The sequence below is a fragment of the Colius striatus genome, chromosome 11 (assembly GCF_028858725.1).
Source record: "Colius striatus isolate bColStr4 chromosome 11, bColStr4.1.hap1, whole genome shotgun sequence".
Classification (NCBI taxonomy): domain Eukaryota; kingdom Metazoa; phylum Chordata; class Aves; order Coliiformes; family Coliidae; genus Colius; species Colius striatus.
The window spans coordinates 24,383,818-24,409,032 of NC_084769.1; the positions used below are offsets into that span (position 1 = coordinate 24,383,818).

Consider the following 25,215-nt stretch of genomic DNA (forward strand, 5'->3'; position numbering starts at 1 on the left):
TACTTACACTAAGTAACATAGTTTATAAATACTGTAACTAAAATACCAGATTTTAAAAAGAAAAGCTCCTCTCTGTGTCCTCTGTCTCTCTATTTAGAAGACAAAATTTTCAAGCCTTTGAAATCCTTTTAAAATATAAAGGACAACATTTTTATTCAGTCATTTTATTGTGTCAAACATCTCTTTTGGAAACTTCGTATTTAACACAAAAGCAAGAGCTGAAAGAAAGAAAAAAATCTGACTTCATGGACCTTCCTAATGATGGAAAAATGACACTACAAACAAAAAAGGTGGCAATGAAAAATCCCAACAATAAATCCCACAAATTCTCTACCAGCTACGTGTCCTGGAATCTTGGGGTGCTAAGAAGGCACACTACTTCTGCCTCCAGCTCTCAGTCTCCTCTTAGATCAACAAGTTATTTACTGAGGAGCCACAAGTCTGGATGCCAAGCACACAGCTGCACAGAACTGACATAGCTGGGAAAAAACAAAAAAAGTGCTGATGCGGTTTTGAAACACTTCTTGATAATCTACAGAAGCAGCAATGTCCAAGAATATGAAACATATTTCTGTTAGTTTAAAAGAATGCTGGCAAAATAGGTGATCAGATTGCAAAAAGGTTTTCAGAAACATTCTACCTTCATCTCTCACTTTGTATTTTTATATAAAAATAGCACATAAGTATGAAGTCACTGTCTATCAGTGTAAGTAAAACTAATATTTATGAAATTTCAGACCTTAGTTGAACATCAGTTTTATTATTAATACTAAAAACTTTGCTACCAGAAATAAAAAAGCAAATATATTATCTTACATTAAAGCAGATTTGAACAAAAATAGAACAACATTCCTATACTAAAAAAAAAAACCCAGCTGATATATTCTCATTGCACGTGCCAACAGTGCTATAAGCAATGTATAAATCACTCCTGAAAGTAGAGAAGAATACGTCTGCTAGACACGTGGGGTATGTGGAATGTCACAGAAAGGCAATCCATGGTTGTCGTTGACATCTTACCACTAAGAACCACTACTAGGGACGTGGTTTAGTGGTGGCCTTGGCAGTGTTAGGTTAGTGGTTGGATTTGATGATCTTTCCAAATCAAAATGATTCTATAACCACTTCTAACTGGTAATAAAAGGCAGTTGTTTCAACCAATTCCTATACACACTGTAGTTTCTTATCATGAATGTGACAATAGCAAGTGTTTTCATTTCATTCAAAACATGTTAACATGCAGTTAACGTGTTGCAAACAGGCTAACAAGGAACATATGGAATTAACACTTCAACAGTTGGCATAAGAAAAGATGTTTTGAGTTTTTACACTGGAAAGGTTCTCCTCATTAAGGAGATACCAAGTCAAGGGTAGACACCAACATTTCTTTAAATAAGCATGAAATATACCTCACGTACTGTCTAGTAGAATTTTTATGGTCCCATATTTCAAAATGTGCTACCATTAGAAAGCAGGTTTCTGGAGGAAAGCATATCTCTTCTTACCTGTCACTCCATTTTTAAAACAATATTTTTCCTTCTGTATTCTTACAAAAGGTATACCACACAGTGTACAGTATGTTCTTCTGTATCTGCCTATTTCTGCCTGGATCCAAAATGCATATATAATAGGCGAGACAATATTTGTGAGATGTATTTACTAAAACTACCATCGGAGACGAATAGATGTGACTTCCAGGGACAGTCTGTGGCTGAGTTAGACATTGCTCTACCTGTTTCTTTTTGGATAACTTCAACAAGATATACTCCTGTGGGAAAGGACCTTTATTTATGTGCATTTCTTTCATAATTTAGCCTTCCTAAAAGCAGCTTCTGTAGCACTGGTATAAACCACCACTTGACTGCTGATCCCTTAAAACCTAAAATGAACTCGTATAAAAGACAGGCCATTCTTCTACAAATACTTTGCCCTCTAAGATTATTAAAGCAGCAGAGACCAAATATAGACCATATGAGTCAACTTTGGCATTTGATCCTGCAATACAATTGAGCGGCCACTGTGGACATACTGTCAATACTTCCTTAATGTGTTACACAGCATACCATACCCTGCAGTAGTGTGGAAGGCACAGAGACAACACAATGCAGTACATAAAATTTAAGATCAATAAACAAGTCACCACATTGGTAGCAAACCATAAATAAACTTTAGAAGTTGGAAGCATGAAAGAACCTGCCATAGCAGAGTCTATAATAACTAGCCAATCTAGCCTAAATGTTGTTGGCATGATGTAAGAGATGGAAATTTTAAGCAAAAGCAAAAATTAAATGAAAATTTGAAAAATAATGGTTAAAAAGGAAATCACAGTCAAACATTAAAAAGAAGAAAGCAGTCAGAAGTTAGTCAACAGAAAGCTGAAAACTACATAACAAAAGATATACATCAGCCAAGTAAATCTCTTCAGTCTCTGTGTGTACTTTTAAGAGTCCCTCCAGTCTTAAAAAGCTTGACATTAGAAGCTCTGACAGACACATTACAAGAAAGCTACTAACTGTGCTGAAAGCAATGCAATGCAATAATTTTGGTATTAACTTGCTTTTGGAAATGTGACTTCTTTGTAAATTCAACTGAGATGGTCATTTAGATATTAAACAAAATATGAACTACTAAACCCTAGGAGTCAGTCTATAAAATTGTACTAAGGAAAAACTCCAAACTTATTAAATTTACTATTGAATTTAAAGTAAGTAATCATGGGTCATTACTGTCCACTATGCTGATCAGCTGTGTCAGCCTGTCAAGTAAAGAATTATTACGGAAATACAGGATTGATTAATGTTTTCACATAAAGTACAGTTTAATTATTTCTCTGACATTCAATTTTCTTTACAAGTCAGTCTGTTCTTCACAGTTAACGGTTTTGCTTTTGGCAGACAGGAAGAAAATTCTTTTCCTTCAATTCACTGAGTTAACTCTTGGAAATCTGGAAATATTTTGGTTATGGCACTTACATAATTTTTGGTTATATAAATTGGTATAAGTTAAAGGCTGTTCACATAATACCAAAAATTATTTTCACTAAACCCCCTAAAATACAGCTAGTCTTTTTGGTCTTTGTTTTTCTTCCTATAGATCTACTTTCACTTTTTTCTTAGATTATTTAGGCTACAGTGCTGCCTATAACTTTGCAATTAATGGACTTCCAGTGAAGACTGTGACTGCTTTAAAGGAGCCCATCTAAAGCCTGTGAACAGTTATGAGAAGACTATACATTTAGAAGAAATTTAACTAATGCTGGTGCAGTGCGTCACGATTCCTGCAACTATATCACACTGTGTGCTTAGGTAGAAATTTCTTCCATTTTGCAGTCTTAGATGCCAAATATTTTTAAGGAAAAGAACATGAAGACAACTAACACGCTCATTTCAATTACATGATAAAAGTAATCTCCACATGCCCTACTTTTGGGGTGGTCAAACTGGGACATTTGAGCATGAAAGAGTTTTAACAGGATGGAAAAGACCTGCGAATTTGACTCAGTGAACAGGTCTGATAAAAGAACAAGAAGTGAAACTTTAACATGTCAACATACTTTCCACTACATTTTTTAAAATCAATGCTTCATTTAGCAAATGACACAATTCTTCCTTTCTATAATTTTCAAAACAAAACACTTAGATTTTTTTATTTTTTAACTATACTTTGTGCCAATTCTCATGTGCTGCTGGAAAACATGAAGACAGTACGCTGTAACATTTAATACTAGTTTAAACAAAAGGGCCATGGATTTTTTTACAGGGGAAAAAGTGTGTCCACATGGTAACTTTCCAGGATTGACAACCTCAGATGAGGTGAAAAAATGACTTGCAACATACACTAAACTACCCTCTTTAAGTATATTTCCCTCACTATAGGATTTATGCACACTGGGAGGGCAGTGTGGTGAAATTTGCACTACCACTGCCTGTGCTGTACCTGTTCTGTGGACAAAAGAGGCCTTCAGTTTCCAGTGATGTCAATCTGGCACCTTTCACGAGCACTACATTCACTTTAAAGGAAAAAGAAGTGAAGTTAAAAAGAACCAAAGGAAATCAAACCAAATCTTATTTAAATAACTCAGGCTGTGATAAAAATTTTTAAGAGCAAGATGTTTTTAGGGTAAAGCCATTAACTTCGCTAATATGCCTTTACTTCAACACATCTTCTTATCCTTGTTTAGTATCACAGTCTGAAAGTTATTTAAAACGGAACAAAGGACAAAAGGTTATGAACCTAAAGTTTACATATCTTGAAATCTGAGTATTCTTTGATATGCATATTTTACTGACATATGCAATTAGTGCTGAATTTTCAATTCTCACCTGAGCCACCAGCTACAAAAACATTTATATTTCAGGTTTAATACAAAGTTTAAGATACACTGATTCAGGATCACTGTCTAAGAATGGAAAAACTTTTTACTTGAAATAAAAAGTATACCTGTAACTGGCCATTTAGTGAGCTTAGGTCCTCAGCTTTTTTCTCCAATGACTGCACCCAGACTTTCCGTTTCTGTCGGCATCTGGAAGCTGCCGCCCGGTTTCGCTCCAGAAACTTTCTTCTCTTCTCATCAGGGTCTTCATTGGCAGCTCTTCTTCGCCGACCACCTGTATTTGGTGTTTGTGGTGTAGGCTGAGCTGGTGATGCCTGAAAACAGTAAAAACATGAAAGCAGTTATCAGTATAATACTATCCATGACAACCTATAGCACTAGTATAAACACACATCACATCTTGAGAAAAGCATTCACAACATTTCTACATACATCCAGGTTATATACATTTCTTTTGTGGAAAGCCGTATCATTTAACTCTACAGCACTAAAGGAAGCCACTCACTTCACAGAGTTAAATTTATATGACATTAACATTTGGCAACTGAATACAGACTGGAAACTACTTGTCTGGATGGACTCTCAGACGTTCTGATGACATAAGTATTCAAAAACTTCTTCCACACAAACCAGTTTTTAAAAGCTACACTTAGAAGGAAATAAATTTTCTACTTTTGACCCTTTCCAAATACTGTTCCCACATACCTAGTCATAACTGAAATACTACGCAATTGTTTATGCCCAATATATAGCAGCTGTTTGACAAATGCTGTCAGTGCTGATATTCACTGATCCCTGGATCTCCAAATAGCAGTTTCCTACTTTGTTGACATGTTCCCCGCTGCTGCATATAAATTTCCTTTATATCCACCCACACGTTATGAGGTTCAAAATATTTCAAGATTTAAAATGATACATTATATTCCTTTCATAGCTGTATACAGATCCTAGGCAAAGATCTAATGAATTATAATAACACTATAATTAATCCAACTGAATATAAGCCTCTATATGACATTCACAGGAGCACCTGCACGTATTTGTTTGCTACATTATTTGATTTCACTGGCCGGTCAGAGAATTTAAGTGCTTCCAATGTAGATGCAGGTCCTTCCCAATCTGGGCTAAGCATGTCACTTTTATAAAATTGGTATCGTGCTATGAATTCTAAAAACAACTCTTGGTGAGATGTTTACAAGCATTTTGAAAACAGATTTCAACAAGTTTTTTAGAAGCACAATAGCAGCAATCCTTCAGCATTCACCAGGGAAGTCCTCCAGCAGCACTCCCAACTTCCAGTCTGACTCAGAGGTCTTACCTTTTATGCCTCTGTTCTCATCTATCGTCCAAAAGGGACGACATAGCATTCCTAACTCAGAGCTTCCCTTTCAGTACCTTTTCATACACAGCTGAAACTCCTCATATGGCAACCCAGAAAAGATCCTTTAGGCAAATTAACATAAGCATGATACCCGATACAGGTAAAAACATCTCTGAAGACAGAAAATATTAAAACACTGCAATGTAAGTAAGAAGTAAAAGCAGTCAGGTTTTTTTTTCAAACATGTATTAATCAGCTGTATAATTTTCAGTAACCACAGAATTTCCTGTTAATAAACTCCCGAAATCAGGACTTAACTCTACATCTGAGCAGCTAAATAATATCTATTTTGAAATCATCTTGGACAATACATTTTAGAAACATTTAAGAATGCGCAAGAACTAAACATTTTACTGCTACATAACTATTGACACCAAGAGAATTCTGTAGCATGTTAACCTCTGTCTTAAGAGTAAGGAAAAAGAGAATTATTTTGCATAACAAAGAGGGTAGAAAAGTACATGTCCACTTTGTTGTCATACCGGTGTTTCAGTCGTTGAAGTTGCAGGTTGTTGTAGTGATTGTGGTCGTGGTTCCTCTGACTGAGTCCTAACCAACCCACTTGAATGTCCCTTGGCAGTATCTCCATTTGTTACCTGAGGGTGCTGCTGGGTCAAGGCTGCTTTCAATCTCTGAAAGCAGAAAAATATAAGGAAAACAAAAAGAAAGTGTCTATCACGCTAATTTGAGTTATTATTTATATTTGTAGTTACCACCATTTTGGCAACAAGAACTCCAACTCTAAAATAGTTTTTCTTTTTACAGGTTTTCAACACTGATCTAGGCATATACCTATTAAGCTCCTTGCAAGCATAGCAACAGCAATGAGGCTTTACATAGGATCTCAGAAATGGAAGGGTGGTAAGCTCTATGGAGAAGTACACAGAAAGCCTCTTTCATAATAAGCTGTGCCCATGAAGACATAACTGGAAAGCCATGAACAAACAATTGCTGAGGCTGGTATTACACAAGGCCCAGATCAGAAAGGTAACAACAACACAAGAGGGAAAACATGTAAAAAAAGAAACACAAACTTCTTTCTATTTTAAAAATTCTTGTGTTCTCCATCCATTTTCCAATAGTTTGTTATGACTCCTGCTTTTTCATGGACTTTACAAATACTCACCTCTACAGTCCTTCCTATGAGTAATTATTAGATAAAAGCCAAGGTATTTGCTGAAACACCTCCATAATGCCCAAATTAATAACAAGTTTCAGGTTATATGCAAAGAGTAGCTTTTATTTATATATAATCATGCAAGCTAACTGTTATGAGATGCTGGTTTACATTAAGAAACTCCTAAAAGGTTTCAAGTTCTATCTTTATTATACACAGTCACTATGAAGAAGAGTAACTTCAGAGTTCAGCTGTATATAATACATTCAAGAGTTACTAATAACTTGATAAGAGTATTCTAAAGCATTTTATTAACATCTATTGAAAATTACTTAACTTTTGGAGAAATCTATTAGAACTGGAACAGATAATATATTCTATTTTCAACAAATTCTTAATCTTCAGGGATGGAGGGTCATTCTAAATTTCAGTAGATACAATTGCTCATAGTTACAGATTCTTTCTTGAAATTTCATTAATACTGTTTAATTTATCATTAAATTTTCAGTTTCATCAGTGCATTTACCTTACTAGAGAAACGGTATTAAAAAACGTTTTTATACTGAGCACTTCATTTTTAAGAATCCAATATAATTTTAAGAAAAGGTGAATGACATGTCAGTTTACAAAACCTCTGATAACTTGTATCATCATTTTGGAACATGAACAAAGCATTGTCAAACTACTAATATTAACAGAATGTCTCAAAAATACTGGAGGCTAGGCTGCATTTGGCCAGCTCAAAGTAACACAAGACTTTGCACCTATTTATGTAGATATTATCTATAAATTGTAGTGTGTAATGACTCTTAACAACTAAGTCATTGGAATGTGAGGACAGCTCTCTCCTACTTTGCATGATAGGCTTTCCTAGATCCTATTCTACAATTAGAACAATAGATTGCAGATCACCTTTGTCAAAACTGCAAAAATTCTTCAGGTCTGCTATACGGCAAGTTACACCAACTATCAAATCCATATAGTTGACTGTAGCATCTAACTACCACCAGCAGGGAGCCCGTTTGAGGACAGCTACTCTGAGAGAACCAAGAAACTCCCAACAGTCTTCTGCTGAGTTGCTATTAGGGCATCTTTAGCCAGTGACTTTTGAGGTAAGTCTTTTTCACGTTTTCTGCTCTAGGTTGAATTCATAGCACATATTACCCCAGACAGCAACCACTCAAGTGTAGATAAAAAGTTTTGTGTTAAAGAAGTTCTGCTCCCCACCTCATTTTTGTATCAACTTTGTAAGTTTCCCAGAATGATGAAAGTGCTTTCAGAAAAGTACATAGAACAAATTCACAGTAATTTCCCCAATGCTCAACCCTTAAAAATTTAGGATGGCTGCAGGCATTGTGACAGGATGATACAAATCTTTTAAGATAACATGCCCGCAACTCTTATGTACAGCGCTTTGAAATTCTAGAAATGCTTTGTAGTGTTTGCGTAAAGTTGGTTACTTAAGGAAAAAGTTTCAACAGCATATCCATTTCCTTAGCGAAAGAGAGTCCAAGTTCAGAAGACTTAGGGGATGAAACAAAACTAATTAGGGTGTTTTGGTTTTTTTTTTAAACATACAGATAACCAAAGTAACTGTTATGAATGTTTAGCTCCATTCTTTCTACTTCTGTATATCCATATTAAAGAAATATTTGCAAAGTTAAAGAAAAATAAGTTGATGCCATTAAATTTATTTATTTGACACAAATTGAAAATGGCAGTAGAAAGTGAAGGAAATAGCATGATACTGTCTACATTATATAAGGTCTATCATCAGACACAAAGGATGTGCAAACAAAGTAGGCCTTAACTTTCCCTATTGTAATTTTGGAAATTTATAAGTAAATTAATTTGAAAACTACGTTGTTAAATGTGACGTACTATGGAAAAACAAAATAATTTGGTTCAGGGTCACATTACAGAGTTTAAAAGTATAAATTCAAAGTTATGATTAAAATTATCCACAAATGCAGAAACACCGTGAAAATCCACTGAACAGAACTACAGATTTTCACACAGAGAGATCCAGCTAGTGTATTTAAATGGTTTCATATTTTAGAAGGTAATGCTGGAGTAAAATACTAAATAGATATTTTGTTTCCTGTGGGAAGGGGTATAGTTACCAAATATGAGAATCTCTTTTAAAAAACAAGTATATCAAAACAAGTATTGGAATAAATGCATATAAGCATGTGGGGTTTGTTCGGTATTATTTGGTTGAGGCAAACTAAAATTGTATTTTGAAATAGCTTTTAAAGTCTTTATTAGCAAGCTTTATTATTCATGTATATCCTTGAAAACAAATCCTCACCGCATCTGTCAAAATTTGGTAGGACTAGATCATTCCGTCAAGAGCTCACAGAAACAAGATAATATTCTCCAGAAACAATTTGTGAACAACTCAGATCCATATTTCATATCTGCCACAAAAGCTCATCAGAGTAATAACCCTCCTTCTCCTGGGTGTTATCCTACCATCTGCTGCTCTATTACTTATCTTTATTTTGCAACTAATTAACAGCATAATCTTCTAAATTCAGCAAGTTAATTATCATTATTGTGGTCTTTGCAGCATCATCAGTCCTTATGAAGTCTTGTCTCTTCACCCCCAGAGAACATATGAAAATGAAGTAGGTTGTGAGAGGGTCTGTTTCTTTAGAGTAGGCTCATTAGGTGTTTGCTGATTAGCTTGGCATGCAGAGAGACAGGTCAGAAGAATTCTGCTGAACACAAGGTCCCATGCCGGGCTCCAGCAAGTTAATGTTGGTTTCTGAACATTTGCCAAGCTGCCCTCTGTCGCTTCTCAGTAGAAAACTCCTGCAGAAAGCCTACTGGTTGCCCACTGTGTGCAAGGTATTTCTCAGATTGTGACAAAAGGTTTTTGCATGAGTAGGAGGAGACGGAGTGAAACATTCAGTGTTACAGCAATTTTAAGTTCTTTACAAACTTCTGCGATCCATGCAGAACAGCCTCAACATTAAGTTTGCATCTGCAAGCTGTACACTCAAAAAAAGGATGTTTTACAACTAGGAGCAACTCAAGGCTCACATTTCATATATAGAAAGCATATAATTATGGATCTTCTTACAAAAAGATGACAAGTAATTCTGTGCTATTTAGAATCATGCACCCTTATATTAGTAAGGAAGGGTTTTTTGTGTCTTTTTTTTAAACATAGCTATTGCATCTACTTCTAACTCTCTCTAAAATACCACAAAACTGACACACATTTGATTTTACTTCAGTATGTGGAAGATAATTTCTTTAGCATAACAACAAATACAGAGTCACATCAGAAAATCTGACAGTAAGTGTGCCACAGAAATCTAAAGCTCATTTTCACTTCTACTGAATGTCATTCTCAGTACACCATACAAAGATGTTTTCAAAACAGTAAAAGACAGCTTGTGTCTGAGTAAAGTTTCTAGACATATTTCACTTCAATTCTCAACCAATAGGAGAAAAAAAGATCCAAAGATGCTCAATACTATAGTAACCATGGCTTTCATAGGTATGAATGGATCACCTATGTTCACTACAATTACTTAAATATTGGACAATAAAATTTAAATTCATGAAAACCAATTGAATTGTCTCACAGCACGGAAACACAAATAGCACTATATGTTTCAGTGCTGAGACAGACACTTAAGATTGTGCATAACACACTTTTCCACTAAATTTCATCTGTTTCAGTCATGTGTTTCTTGCAATAATGTCACCAATCACAAGGATCTGGCTCACTGCACAGTCAATTTTAAATTTTTTGTCTGTCTTGGCTCTTATAGTTGCTGTTGTTTACAACTTTGGTTTTTCCTCCCAGGCATTATTCCTTTCAGTTGGTATACATTTTTCTATCTGCTGTTTCACTCAATGAACTTGTTCTCACATGCAATTGTCCCTCTATAGAATTCACGTGGTCTTTTAGTGTCAGGCAACTTTAGTAGCAACCAGAGACAAGAGTATTTCAGCCAAGAACAGAGTACATCTCTGTAACTTGCTTCACATGAATAACCAAAATAGCCATACTGAAGGAGTTTGACACTTCAGACTGAAAACTTTTTCAAATACGGAAAATATTCTGACACTTTAATCTAAAAATCACTTTCTAATGTTGTAAGAGAGCCCATTTACAAACTGAAAAAGGATCTCCAAAAGCTGTCTATAGTTGGAGAAAAAAACTCAAACAATCCAGCAACTATATTAGTTTGCTTATTTTTAAAAGGGTTTTAAGACTTCTTGGAATGCTGAAGAAAAGTTTTGTTAAAGGAAGACATCCTATGCCCATTACCAAAAAGTCTTCTGCCAGTTATTTTAAATTTTATCTTCTATAAACATCAAAACATCAGTTTGTTCTACTGAAGTTCATTCATGATTTTACATAAAGAAATAGATGATGCTCTATGTATAATTTAGAATACGCAACTCATAAGGAAGCAATAAGAGAAAAATGTACACAATAATACCCTTTTGTAAACAGGTAAAAAAGAAATGAATGAGATGAGGAATGAAATTAAAGGACAAAGTGCTCTTATTAAAAAATTCTATAATACCTTGAATAGTATTGTCATACATATGATGGTAGAGAATGCAGAATAACATTAGGAAATTATCATCTTTGAATAAAGGAAAGACTCAAACCACGATGGCCAAAAGCATCTGACAAAACCCTTTGGAGATACTAAAAACCCCCATGTTAACTTTCCAAACATTACCAAACTTATTTGAATATCTGAGGAATAACTGCAATGGCAGGAAATTATTCAAGCATATTTGATACATATATTCTATTTCTACATTTTACAATGCAGTATGAAAAAAATCTGTGAGACTATGAGATCTGTTTATAAACAGTAACAAAAAATTCTCCAAATAATAGATAACAAATAAAATAAAGCAGCAGCTACAAAAATTCTAAATATCTAAAAGAATTATGACTTCCAGGGCTTGACTATTGAGACGGGAAGATCACTGCCTCTTCGTTCAGTTTACTCTCCAAAAATCACTAGAATACTACGCTGACAGATTTTATAGAATCACAAGATCATTTAGGTTGGAAGCGACCTTCAAGAACATTTAGTTCCACTGAAAACCTAGCACTGCCACATCTGCCACCAAACCACCTCCCTAAGTGTCACAACTACCCATCTTTTGAATATCCCACTGATGGCAACTCAACCACTTCCCATTACAGACTGTTCCAATGCCTGATAACCCTTTTGGCAAAGAAACGTTCCCTAACCTCCAACACAAACCTCCCCTGGCACAACTTGAGCCCATTTCCTCTTGTCCTATTGCTTCTTACTTGGGAGAAAAAACAGCAACACCCATGTCACTACAATCTCCTTTTGGGTAGTTATAAAGAGTGATAAGGTCTCCCCTCAGCCTCCTTTCCTCCAGTCTAAACAACCCCAGTTCCCTCAGCCACTTCTGTACTGTAGAACCTTCACTAGCTTCTTTGCCCTTATTTGTACAAGCTTCAGCACCTCAGTGTCCTTCAAGTAGTGAGGGTCCAAAACTGGACGCAGTGTTTGAGGTGCAGCCTCATTCGCGCTGAGTACAGAGGCATAATCTTTCCCTGTTTGTGCTGGTCACACTATTTCTGATACAAGCCAGGATGTTATTGGCCCTCTTGGCCACCTGGGCACACTCCTGGCTCATATTCAAGACAGCTATCAACAAATATCCCCAGTTCCCTTTCCTCTAGGCAGCTTTCCAGACCTCTTCCCCAAGCTGGTAGTGGGGAAGAGAACAACCATGAACGACCATGGGGTTGTTGTGGTCCAAGTGCACGACTTGGCACTTGGCCTTGTCAAACTTCATCCAATTGGCCTCAGCTCAACTGATCCAGCCTGGTCAGGTCCCACTGAAGAGCTTTCCCAACCTCAAGCAGATCAACACTCCCACCCAACTTGGGTGGGACCTGCAGGTGTCACCTGTAAACTTACTGAGGGTGCACTCTATACCCTCCTCTACATCACTGGCAAAGATGTTAAACAGAACACAGCCCAACACTGAGCCCTGGGGAACACCACTGGTGACGAGCTGCCAAATGGATTTAACTCCATTCCCCACCATTCTCTGGGCCCAGGCATCCAGACAGATTTTACCCAAAGACCACGTCCATCCAAGCCACAGGCTGCCAGTTTCTTCAGAAGGATGCTGTGGGAAATGGTATCAAAGGCTTTACTGAAGTGCACGCAGATTGCATCCACAGCCTTTCCCTCATCCACTGAGTCACCTTGCCATATAAGGAGATCAGGTTAGCCAAGCAGGACTTGCCCTTCATAAAGCCAAGCTGATAGGCCTGATCACTCAGGATGATTTGCTCCATAACCTTTTCCAGTGCTGAGGTCAGGCCAACAGGCCTGTAGTCCCCAGATACTCCTTCCAGCCCATATTGTAGATGGGTGTCACATTTGTTACCTTCCAGTCCACTGGGACCTTCCCAGTTAGCTAGGATTGATTATCAGGATTATTAGGATTTCCATCCTAAATGATGGAAAGTGGCTTGGTGTGCACTTTTGCCAGCTCTCAGCATCCTCAGGTGGATCCCACCCATCCCCATAGACCTATGTGCATCTAAGTGGAGAGGCAGTTCAAACACTATTTCTTTGGATTATGGGGGATTCATTCTGCTTTCCATCCCTGACTTCCAGCTCAGGCAGCTGGGTACCACAAGAACAACTGATCTTACTATTAAAGACTGAGGCAAAGAAGACTACAGAAAGTACCTCATTCCTTTCCTCATCCTTTGTCACTATGTTAACCCCTGCATGTGGCTATGGCACACAAAAGGACGTGTGAAGTATTCCCAGTGTTCTGCCTACTTAAACATACCAATAAGCCCACAACTTGCAGCGTACTGTTAATAGATGAAACATATACTGTGATAAAACATACACTGTTCATGTATTAAATTTCAAGGTAATAGCTTGTATTTCAAGTTTGAATGTTAAGTACTAATGAAATTAAAAAAAAAAATCAAACAAGTCGCTATAAGAATAAATATTTAAGTCTTCTGTTGGCTTAACCAACAAGTGTGGCTAATACAAGTGAAAAATAAACTCAATTGTGATACCCTTTCAGAACTTACTACGTAGCAAGTAAAATTATTTTCAAGAGAGATCTGAAAAAGACCTAGCATCATAAAGACTTAAAATTTAAATGGGACTTTACAGTTAATAAACCATCACATAGCTGCTAACAATGATTGACATGGCATAGAGAGTTAGTCTTCCTGTTGTAAGCTTTTCTATATAGACATTAAGTTTCTCATTAAATTGCTTTCACTTGAGGAGTGATAAGAAATTAAGTATTTTATTTTTGAGAATAGGCACTATATAAAAGTAAATGAGTATAAGAAATAGACATAATTCTGATATTCTTGAATTCTGTTCATGCTTTATATTAAGTGACAAAAAATATTGCAAATACTCTTTTTACAGTTTCACTTTAAAAAAAGGCAATCACTGAAGTGCATATATTAACTAAATTCTAACGAGAAGACTAATGAGACGGTTAAATTTTAAGTCTAATGATCTTTGTTTTCTTTGCATGGGAGTAATTGCTTCTTCAAAGTCTTCACCACACATATGTGTTTCCTTCCCCCTTTTAAAGCTTTGTAAAAGCAAATTACTCAGTAATATGCTTAAAAACCTTATTTCTTGCCCATGTTAAAAATTTTTTGGAACCCATTCAGCGGAATTCAGGGCACTAGTCTCCTGACTCTAAGGAATGCACCATTTATGAACAAACAGATCCTGTATTCACTTTCTTATATTTCTTCTCTCCTGGATTGAAGATGAATTTATCTCATCAGAGCCGGTTACATTTAAATTCCTCAGGTATTACAAGATTCCTTTTCTCATTCCTAGGGGGACAAGTATGCACAGAAACAGACCTTCCCTTCTGTCTCTCCCAACACTATTTTGAAAGTCATCATCTTCAACAGAGGAGGGAAATGAAGGAAGACCTGACAGCATCAGGAAAGTCAGTGAGACAGCTGGTGACCAGCTCTCCACAATAATTTACTTGGTGAATGTGGTCTAGTGTGCCCCCTCTACTGCAATTCCATTACTTCAGACAGCAGAATAATTAGAATCCCCAGACTCACTATTTTTCATATTGTGGTTTGAAAGGACAAAAATGGGTAAGTTTAGCTTGAGAGAAATGAGATATTAAAGAATGTTAAGGGTATCCTCCCACTTATCAATACTGATGTACAAAAACATATTTTATCTAACATTCTTTTTTTTTAATCTTTTTTTAGAACCAAGTAGAGTCAGAAGAGGAATGCTACTTCACAAGACAGATACTGTTTACAGAGGTATCTTGTCAATACATAAATGGGTAAATTACTGTTTAATCTTAGATTTTCTATTGCTTTGGAACAGTTGTAACACACAAGAAAGCAAAACCAGAGCAGCAACTACTTTATGCTGCAGAAAATATCATAATTGGATCACTAATATTTTTTAAAAATAAACAAAACAACAAAATAAGCTTTCTTCAGCTTGTTTTATTCACTATTTTCCCAAATAATCCCCAAAGCCCCAAAACTGCCTTAACACAAGAGAAACAAAACTCTTCCCAAGCAGACTGTGTTCAGCTGCGATTCTGAAAACATTGTTAAAATCTTTTTCTAGTTTATTTAAGAAATAACATATCCTCTGGGAGGAAACATACTCTGAGTCTCTGAAAGTAACTGTTCACTGTTAACACACTATTCATCTTGCCTTCCTTCCAACTAACATTTATCCTACAACACAAGGAGCAAGGAAGAGTTCAGTTAAAAATAGTTTTAGAAGAGCGACTGAAAAAAAGATCAAAATGACCATTAATGACAAAACTAGCATAGGCCTGAATTTTAAATAACAGCTGCATTTATTTTACAGTTATTTTTCTGTTTTTATTAAATCTGTACTTGCAGTATTTAGGCTAACAAAAGAAAACTAAAGCTGTTTTAAAAAGCAATAGAATTTAGTTAATTTCTCAAGTTATTCTTCTTGAGGAATAATGGAGTTTTTTCACTTACCAATTTAGCCTCAGACTGCACTGGCTGTGGGGAGGAAGGCCCTGGGATTCCTGGGATACTAGGCACCATGGTGACAGGTCTAACAAGCTGACCAGATAAAGTATAAAAATGAAGAAAACCTGAGTATATTATCAAAATAGAGAGCACATGACAGCACTACCCTCTGAAGCCAAAACAGCTATCAAGCTGCTTAAAACTAAGTTCTATGCTGCACTTATGCAAATCTGCTCCACTTTCAAATTAATATAGCATCATGCTTACTTACTGGAACTGCAGCAGGGACATGCACATTAGAATTTGTGATAGATGCAGGAATAGCAACAGGCATGGTTTGTCCATTAGGAAGATGTAACAGCAGAGGAAAAGGACCTGGAACTGGACTGAAAAAGGAATGAACTATATAAAAGAAAACTTATTCAGAGAAGAGAACAACTTACATATTATTTTAAATTGCTTTTTTTGTTTACAGTTGTAATATTTATCTGGAGATCAAAAATATGAACTTAGTGATGTGGAGAATATGGAATTATATTTCACATGTAGTGAAAATTGTGTTTCATATGTAGTAAAGCACCACATTATACCAAAGCATCTTGAATTTCTACATTAATCGAAAGCAACCAAGACAAAATATTCTCAAATTCTGTAAGAAAACATTTTACTAAGATTAACGTAACTTACACTATTGGTCTGTTAGAGGATGGAGCCTGGGTAATAACAGTACTAGATGTTGGTGATGGTATTGCCTGTTGAATAATAACACTTGAGTCAGAACTCGTAAGTAGTACGTTAGGAACCTGCAGCGATGCTGGACGAACTATTGTTGATGTAGGCTGTGCGGTCTGCTGCAGTGACACCTCCTGAGGAAAAACAAAGAGTAATCATTAATTCAGACTGTTAAATGAACACAGTTTAATGGACTAGATCAGAATTTCTATAACATTATGCAAGTAGAATCAGTTACACAATAAAAATATTAAAAAAACCCCTTTTTGACAACTCATTGAAACCATTAAAGTGAAACTGGTCCAAAGATAGTGATTATAGTTTTAAAACAAACCCTGGCTCAATTTATGCTAAGGCTGCTATCACTCATAATTTGTTTTTAATCAGGTATTAAGCTGTTTTTTTTGTTTGCTAAGAAACCCATGGTGCTATCAGCACCATCATGCCTACTCACACTCAATAAGTAACACATGGTGTCCTTACGTACACTTTAGTTTCAGTCCATTTTTCTATATTTAAATAAGAGAAAGAAAAGAGATACATAGTTCACTGAAAAGAAAAAACAAAAATCTATCTTTCTTTAAGCCTTTATCCCTTATCCATGTACTACTTAACTAGAGTGCTACGGAGTTTTAAATATCTGGAGTGTTACATTCATAGCTTTACAAAATATGTGTGTATCCTGACACAGAATACATTACTTGAGAACAGAAATTAAGTTTCCTTAATTAGAAGTAAATAGCAGGCAGAACTGACTACAGTTTTTGGCTTAGCAATCAGGTAAAGTACATTATCAATTAGAATTTAGTACCTTCACTTGCTGCTTCTCAAACCTAGAAATGCCTTACTGTAACCAATGCCTTCCTTCTGAGGAAACCCTTGATTTTGTCAGACTTCAGATTTACCTTCAGACAGAAATCTTCCAAGTTATTTATTCTTTTGACATTAGCTACAGCAATCAATGGCACATAAAACTACACTCTCAAGACTAGCACTTTAGTTACACCAACTGTTAAAACTAATTCAAAGAAAACATCTCATACCTGTGTCATGTAGGCTACACTGATTACAATTTGCTTTGAATTAAGTTTAAGTTTATAAAATTCATTCACAAAGCTTTATGCATTAAGGTCTTAGCTGTCCTACAGATTGTTTTTCTTTTTATATATTCATTGCAAAATCTGTGTGCTCCCCTGAGCACTTCACAGAACTGTAAGTAGGCTGGCAAACTATGAGCCTTAAAAAAGAAGCTACTTCACGTGATTAAATATACTCCCTTCAAAACCTCAGAGGGTAGACTTGTCATCAGATTAGTTCCTTAGTTCATCCAGGCTCTTCCCTCAAGGGATCTAAAAGACTATTTACAATGAATGAGAGCTTTTGGAGAATAACAGTGAGCTGTAATGAGGAATGCAAGACTTTTTTTTCTTGTTTAGTATCAATCTGGCATATTTACAAATGTTGTAATACTTGAATACAGTACCTAGAATTACAGATAAGCATTCAGTCAAAAGAAGAAAACACACAGTATGAAATTGCAGAAACACCCCAAAAAATGACTATATCAAACACAACTCTGCATGACATTAGGACTGGATTATACTAAATTCCTCATTTGCAAGGGAGTGTTTAACAGCTACACAGATCTTATTCACTGAGAAGAGCCACAGGTCAAACAAAGGAGATTGAACTGTTTCACTGGAGGAAATTAGAAGAAGGCATAAGGGGATAATACTTGCTCTGATCATCTTTTGGCAATGGTCAATTCAGAAGTTAATATTGTGTCATTCTCCACTAGTTTTAGTTTCACTCCTTCCTGCCTGGTTTTTCACTATTACCTGTCTCATTACTGCAAGCAAGGAGCCATGAGTTTATTCCCATTGTAGGGATCTCACACAGGAACATCCTTGGCCCTGACAGCCAACAGAGATGTAAGAGCTCTTTTTCTTGTTCTTCCTTTCACCTGAAACATCTTCATACACAGAACCACATGTATGAAAAATTATATGTATATATGAATACCATAGAATAAATACCTGTGGCAGTTATTTGAATTTCCATAAAAAAGGAAGGGGAAAAGATAATTGGCTAACAGCAACCATAGAGCCATGTAAAATGTTTCAATATCAAAACGTAAACAAAGCAGGTATTCACATGTTCTCAACAACAGTAATGTCACAACAACCTCTCCCATACCATGTTTGTGCCAGTGGCTTCTGTAATTACCTCTGTGTATGGATGGGGAAATAGCTACCAAAATACAGAAGGCCAAGAAGAAAAGTGTGTGAAAGTCTCCCAAGAATGGATAAGCTCCAGAGAAAACTGCCTTTGTTGAATTTGCAGCAATTTATAATCTCAGAACACCAGCATGAACATGCTGTAGCATTCAGACATCCAAAACATGGTGGCTGCTACATGCAAACAAAGAGTACAAGATTAAACACACGCTAATGAAAGAATGAGCCCTTGGAAGGATTTTCATAGTATCACAAAATAATTGGATTGGAACTCACCTTTAAAAATCATCTATTCCAACTCCTCTGCCATGGCCTAGAACATCTTTCATTAGATCAGGGTGCTCAGAGTCCCATTCAATCTGACCTTGAACACTTTCTGAACACTGACCTAGAAGTCACTGGTATGTCAGTACAACCTTCTACCTCTGAGCAAGCAGCTGGAATTGGCCTCCCTACTGTCACCACAGTCAGGTAACTATGTACAATAAGTTATTGCATTCTGAATACTTGTTGGCTATTAATAAGAACAGCTTAATTAATAGGTTTTCTAATAAATACTGACGGTAAAACTGGCTTGATCCCCTACTAGAAAAAAGGCAATTTGCAACTTTTAGACAAAGTGCTCTATGGAAAGCAGATTTCAACAACAGTCACAAGAGAAATGGACAAAATGCTGAAATAGATCACAAATCCTGAGAACAGAAATGCCAAATGTGCACATTTCTGTGTGTTATTAAAAACAGACTTTTGTGTTTTGTTTAAAAGATCAGAAAAGATCTTTGAAAACAAAGTATTTTCGACTTCCTCTTTACTTCTTACACTAACTTGCCTTATGATACTAGACCAAAAAAAAGCATGCATGTACTAGTTACTGCAACAACGTGGCAATAACACAAGCTGCAGATTTAAGAAGTATGGATCTAAAGGAAACTGATCTTTTCTTAGCATATTGAAGCAAAACCAGAGACACACTAGTCTGATAGAAGGTATTAACTGGTCATCAAAGCATTGCACTAATGAAGTATAATTTTTGTCTGAAATAAAATAGTTTGTAAATATATTCTGCTAAACAACAAGAAAAATAAGAGATGAATTTGCAATTATGAGATTAAGCCAAAGGGAAGTTACCTCCACAAGAAAGAAGTTTAAGCCTATTCAAAGATACTAGAGACTTACTGAGCTCTCCAACTCTTTTATTCTTGAAATTAAAACTCACTGAAGTGGAAAATATCTTACAGAAGATGGATAGTCCTTTGTTTTAAGAAATGTTTTCAGAGATGTGTATCTGCAAGTATTTTGTATCTAAAACCAAGTACCATGCAGCAACTTCCTAATGCTATCAATGAACACATAGAATTCTTTATGCAAATATGTACATGGCCAGAACTAATACTGTAGTTGCTTATTACTGTAGGAAAACAACTGGGTTTAAAATATTTAAGGTAGGTAATTAGCTACCTGAAAACAACTAAGCAATTTGAGAAACTCTATTGAGAGTCATCATTTAAAGTACTGTTAATAAGCAACTGTAAGGAGTTTGAAAGCTCTCAAAGAATAAATTCGGTTACATTTGCGTATTATTTTAAGGTTAAAAGGCTTTACATACTTGTAATGATATTTTGGTCTATTCAAAGCAAAAATATTAACTCTTACTGAAGCCTAAAAGAACTCAAGGAACTCTTGGAAGACTAGGAAAAGAATTAAGCATAATTTTTTAAGAGTCTAAGAAATTCCTTTGACAACTACAAGGAAATTTAGAACTGTCTTGCACATAAATTAACAGATTGTAATCACTTAAGCTGCTAAAATATATTCAGCCAATTAAATAGTTACAGTGGCATATATATTTTAAAACGCAGCTATGCCTTGGAAAAAATAATCTTCTCTCCTTCAATACACCTACAGAAGGAGAATTTAAAAATCTAACTGAGAAAACAGCAACACTCTGCTCACATTTCTCAACTTCTGCAGGCCACATTCAGCAGCAGCACACTCCAAGGAGCACCCTCATCCTTGCTCAGCTTGTCTCTACAATCAGACATCAGAACAGCATTAAGCAGCAGCAGCAGCTTTTCACTTCAGCAATGTTACAGTGACAACACTGAAATTACATCATGAATAAGACAAGTTTATAAGTACTGCCAAACACTGAGGTATAATTTTAACTCGCAATGATGCTAATGAGATACAGAACCACTACTGTATAAAGATATTAATATATCCTACCAAAAGAGTAAGTATTCACAGCAAAAAACTAACCTAACCTCTGAAATAAAAAATGAAATATGGAAGACTTAAGATTTGGTCTATGATTTGCTTAATCTAAGAAGTTCTTTACATGTATTCCTTTAAACTGCTTCAACTATTTTGAGACTACATGATGGCCTCTGTTATCTGTGATTACTCATCCTTGATGACTAAGAAAGTTCAGTAAAGCTTTGTAAACACAAATCTGAACTAAAACTCTGTTAAATTTGTCACACACTTAAGGATCTTCTCACACTGCTGTCTGTTGGCAAACTGAGAGAGGGGATGCAAGTTGAAACCAGAGAGGTTCAGACTGGATCCAAAGAAAACCACTTTCACCACAAGCACAGTCTGCCATTGGCACAGCTTGCACTGAGAGGCTGTGCAGCCTCCCTCCTCACAAGTTTCAAGATCAGACTCTATAAAGCTCTGAATAACTAAGTGTGATCTTAGAGCTAACCATGGCTTTGAGGATAAAGTAGGACCAGAAAAATCCTGCAGTACCTTCTTACCTGAACCCATGATCCTGTTCATTTTGGGAAATAAGGTAGCTAAGTCTCTCAAATGTAGACTGTTTACTGAAGACATACATAGAAAAAATACTGACTAGAGCAACTATATTGCTTTATCATGTTTTACTCCTAATATTTTTATTTATTGAAGCAGGCATAGAAAGAATTAATTCATTTCATAGATTTCGCTTTGTTTTGTGATCTTCAAGAGAACTCCACATCATGAAAACACTGCAATTCACATATTGAAGTTACGACTACTATTAAAACATTTCTTTCTTTTTTAGAGCAATATTTTTAAAACTGATTTGACTGCAATATCCTCTCTAGTGACAGACAATATCTCAGTCTTCTATGACTACTCAAGTAAGCACTGAAGAAGCAAATGCCTGAGATCACCACTTTTAAACATACTTTTATAGATTAAAGAGTATAAAATTGGAAACAAAATGCTTAGCTTTGAAAGACAGCCCACTCACCCCTGTATGTTTTATAGAGCATCCCCTGCTGTTCTACAAAACAATTTATAATAAAAAAAAATATAAAAAAAAAAGTGTACACATGAAGAGTCGCAAACTCTTGACATTTACAAAACCCCCAAAAAATAGAATAGTCAAAGAAATGGAACTTTCTTTGCTTTTTTAGGAATTAAGATTCATAAAAAAAAGAGCCCCTTTAGCCTTTTCTAATGTATCGTGAATATTAAATTTTATTTCCTTTCTAGCTTTACTGGATGGCCAGTGTAAGGCAAAGATATAATTGCAATGAGCAAAGCTAACTAAAGAATTTAGCAAACGAAATATGGCAAACGAAAATCCTTTTCCTTTCAATCAGCTAAGCAGCATGACTATTATCATGTACAACAAACTTAGAGATCATCAGAAGATCTGGTAACTAAATTTCAAAAAGGAAAAAAAGGTTCTGACCTTTTCATCATTGGTAGTAGACTCTGGATGAGGTAAAGGACTATCTTGATGAGTCGTCTCTACAACAGAAGGTTCTTCAATCTTATTTCTTATAATTGGTGTTGCAAGAGGAGACAGATCTAGAGGCATCTAAGAGCAAGAATGTAAAACAATTACCCAATCTCTAGAAAAATTAAAATATGTAAGAAAATGTAAACAATTAAAGAGAGCTATCAGCCTTGAGATGCTGAAGCTTGGAAGATCTTGATGCAGATATATTACCAGTCAAGTCTATTTTTCCACCATATGCACAAACACTATTTTTCAGTAAACACTTCACCTTTCAACACCAATGTCAGACTAAATATTTTCTTCTTGATAAATAAAAATACTCTTTAAAAGTTTTCCCTTCCCAAGAATCACAGGAAGATTATAGCCTAGGAAGGACTACGCTGCACTTCAAAATTCCAGTTAAAAGAAGTTATGATAGTTTGTATAAATTATTCTACCATGTGATAAAGCACAAAATCCTAACTGTATTTCCAAATTAAAAAGCTACTGTAGGCAATGAACTTCAAATTTACTGCAGAAAAAAAAAAATTATTTGAAAAGCAATTTTTCATTACTAGATAAAGTCCACTGGGAAATCTGAAATGCTACAAAGAAATTAAGTTATGAAAATACTTCAAGCACTACTGTAAATTTGAGAGTGTGCTATTATGGTCAATTTTTCCAATCCTTGCCATGATCATTTATGTGTATTAATCAAGCAGAGATATGTCAGGACTGTGTTTCTTCTCATAACAGAAAGCAGCTTGGAAAATTAGTCTCAGTTAAAGACATTCAAAAATTGTTTAAAATATTTCACAGTACCAATAACCTCCTCAAAAATAGTGGTGAATTACACAGAAAAGACAGTGTTGATATTACCATATGTAGCATTTTAAGAACAGTTAGCATAGGCTCATTAAAACAAACACACACACACTTATTTGGTATAGTTGAAGTAACAGCAAGGGTGAGGCTTTGTTGGGAATGGATAATAATCCATCTGCTTCATAAATACTTATTAGAATATTCTCTGGAATAAGGAAAACACAGATACTGATTCTGCAAAATCTGTATATGAGTAAAAAAATGTTTACATTTTGTCTTTTTTTATCACTGCCTGTGGAAGTCAACTAAGTAATCAAAGGTGAGGTATTGAACAAACAAACAAAGGGAGGTATTGAAGGAAATTTTTCACTTGCAGAAGTGTTTAAATGTTTGGGCCCCTAACCAGTTATGGACTCAGAAGTACTAAAATAAACAGAAGAAACAATATTTAAATATATGGGAAGTTCCTAATAAAAATAAAAAGTTGCTAAAGAGACACGGTCCACATTTTTCCTACATTTCAATCTGTACGTTCAAGAAAAAGTAGATGTTTAGGTAGTGATCAATAATCGAGGCAAAAGCAATTTTATTACATAGTTAATAGAATAATAATCAGATTACTGACACTTCCTAAAATTTAGACCATATTTAACTCTCATTATCCTGACTACTGATTCTTAAAATAACACTGGTATTTTAAAACTAATCACAATAATCAGTGTTCATACTATTCCTTTCACATACCTTTCTTAAAAATGTTTTTAATTCTGCAAAAGCTCTTCAGACTTTTTTTTTTGCTTATTCAGGGCCTAATGAAATTTCAATCAAAGCTAATGATTAACAGATATAGACTAGATCCTTAAAGAAGTAACACAAAGTCAATGTGTCCCACTGTCCATACTAACTATGCAAAATTAATCAGGTAAATCAATCTTCACAAGAGTCATCTTAGATCTGTATTCTCACCATACATTATCAGCTGGCAAGCGACTACTGGTAGAGTTTAGAAGACAATGTATAAATCTAAAGTTTGCTTTCTAGATTGAACTTCTGACCAAAAAAAGTAGGAGCTCTCAGAAAAAAGGTTTTGAACATACTTTCTTGATGTCATCTTCAGAAGCCTTTTTAAATTCATTTTCAAAAGGACTTGCTAATTCATTGAATAAGCCCACTTCTTCACAGTTCTTCAAGAATCGAGTTGGTGTTGGTGTCTGATCTGAAATGAAGTGTATAAAAAAACCCACTGTTTCATTTTAAAAATACCATTTATGAATGTACTTATCACAAATGTTTTTCACAACAAAAGCAAACAGAAAGAGCGGAGGTGGTGAAGAACTGCTATTGCCTTGCAGAGAAGCCAGTCAAGAGGCCTACTCCACCTGCTGGAGATAAGTAACTGACGTTTGCAAACCAGTCCGCTTGTCACCCTTACAATTTTTGCAGGCTATCAAAGCATTTCTTCTGTCTGAGTCCAGAAACCAGAGGGAGCTATTCCCCAGTGCTAGTCTAGCACTTTGGTAAGCAATCAGGCTGATTTTCAAATGAAGAGGAGGCCTATGTGAAAGCTTTAATTAAAAAAAAAAAAAAAGTACACAGCTCACAGTTTGTTTCTTTCTTCTCATACTGAGAAAACAGTAATAATTACTTTTGAGTGTGTGGAACTCCTAAAAGGAAATGTGATACATGACCATATTGACCCCTATGATGCCTGTATAGTCAAGCTGGAATCATAAGACTTCTGATAGCTTTGTGATTGCGTGAAGCAGTTTCAAACAGTCTTTCCACAAAGTCTTTGGTACTACATAAATTTCCTTTACTTCACTACTATTACCAGGTCAAAATTA

The 25,215-nt window shown here is 35.5% G+C and overlaps 1 protein-coding gene across 4 annotated transcripts in view; it reads right to left on the minus strand.

Moving 5' to 3' along the window:
- ATF2 (activating transcription factor 2) overlaps window positions 1–25,215 on the minus strand; it is a 51,974-nt gene that overhangs the window by 13,235 nt on the left and 13,524 nt on the right. For all 4 annotated transcript variants that reach the window (XM_062004505.1, XM_062004506.1, XM_062004507.1 and 1 more), the window contains 7 exons: window positions 24,469–24,587; window positions 22,517–22,645; window positions 16,550–16,728; window positions 16,134–16,248; window positions 15,869–15,955; window positions 6,197–6,346; window positions 4,441–4,647 (listed from right to left, as the gene is read on the minus strand). In XM_062004505.1, the coding sequence (XP_061860489.1) occupies window positions 4,441–4,647; window positions 6,197–6,346; window positions 15,869–15,955; window positions 16,134–16,248; window positions 16,550–16,728; window positions 22,517–22,645; window positions 24,469–24,587 (986 nt within the window). The remainder of the gene's footprint in view (window positions 1–4,440; window positions 4,648–6,196; window positions 6,347–15,868; window positions 15,956–16,133; window positions 16,249–16,549; window positions 16,729–22,516; window positions 22,646–24,468; window positions 24,588–25,215) is intronic.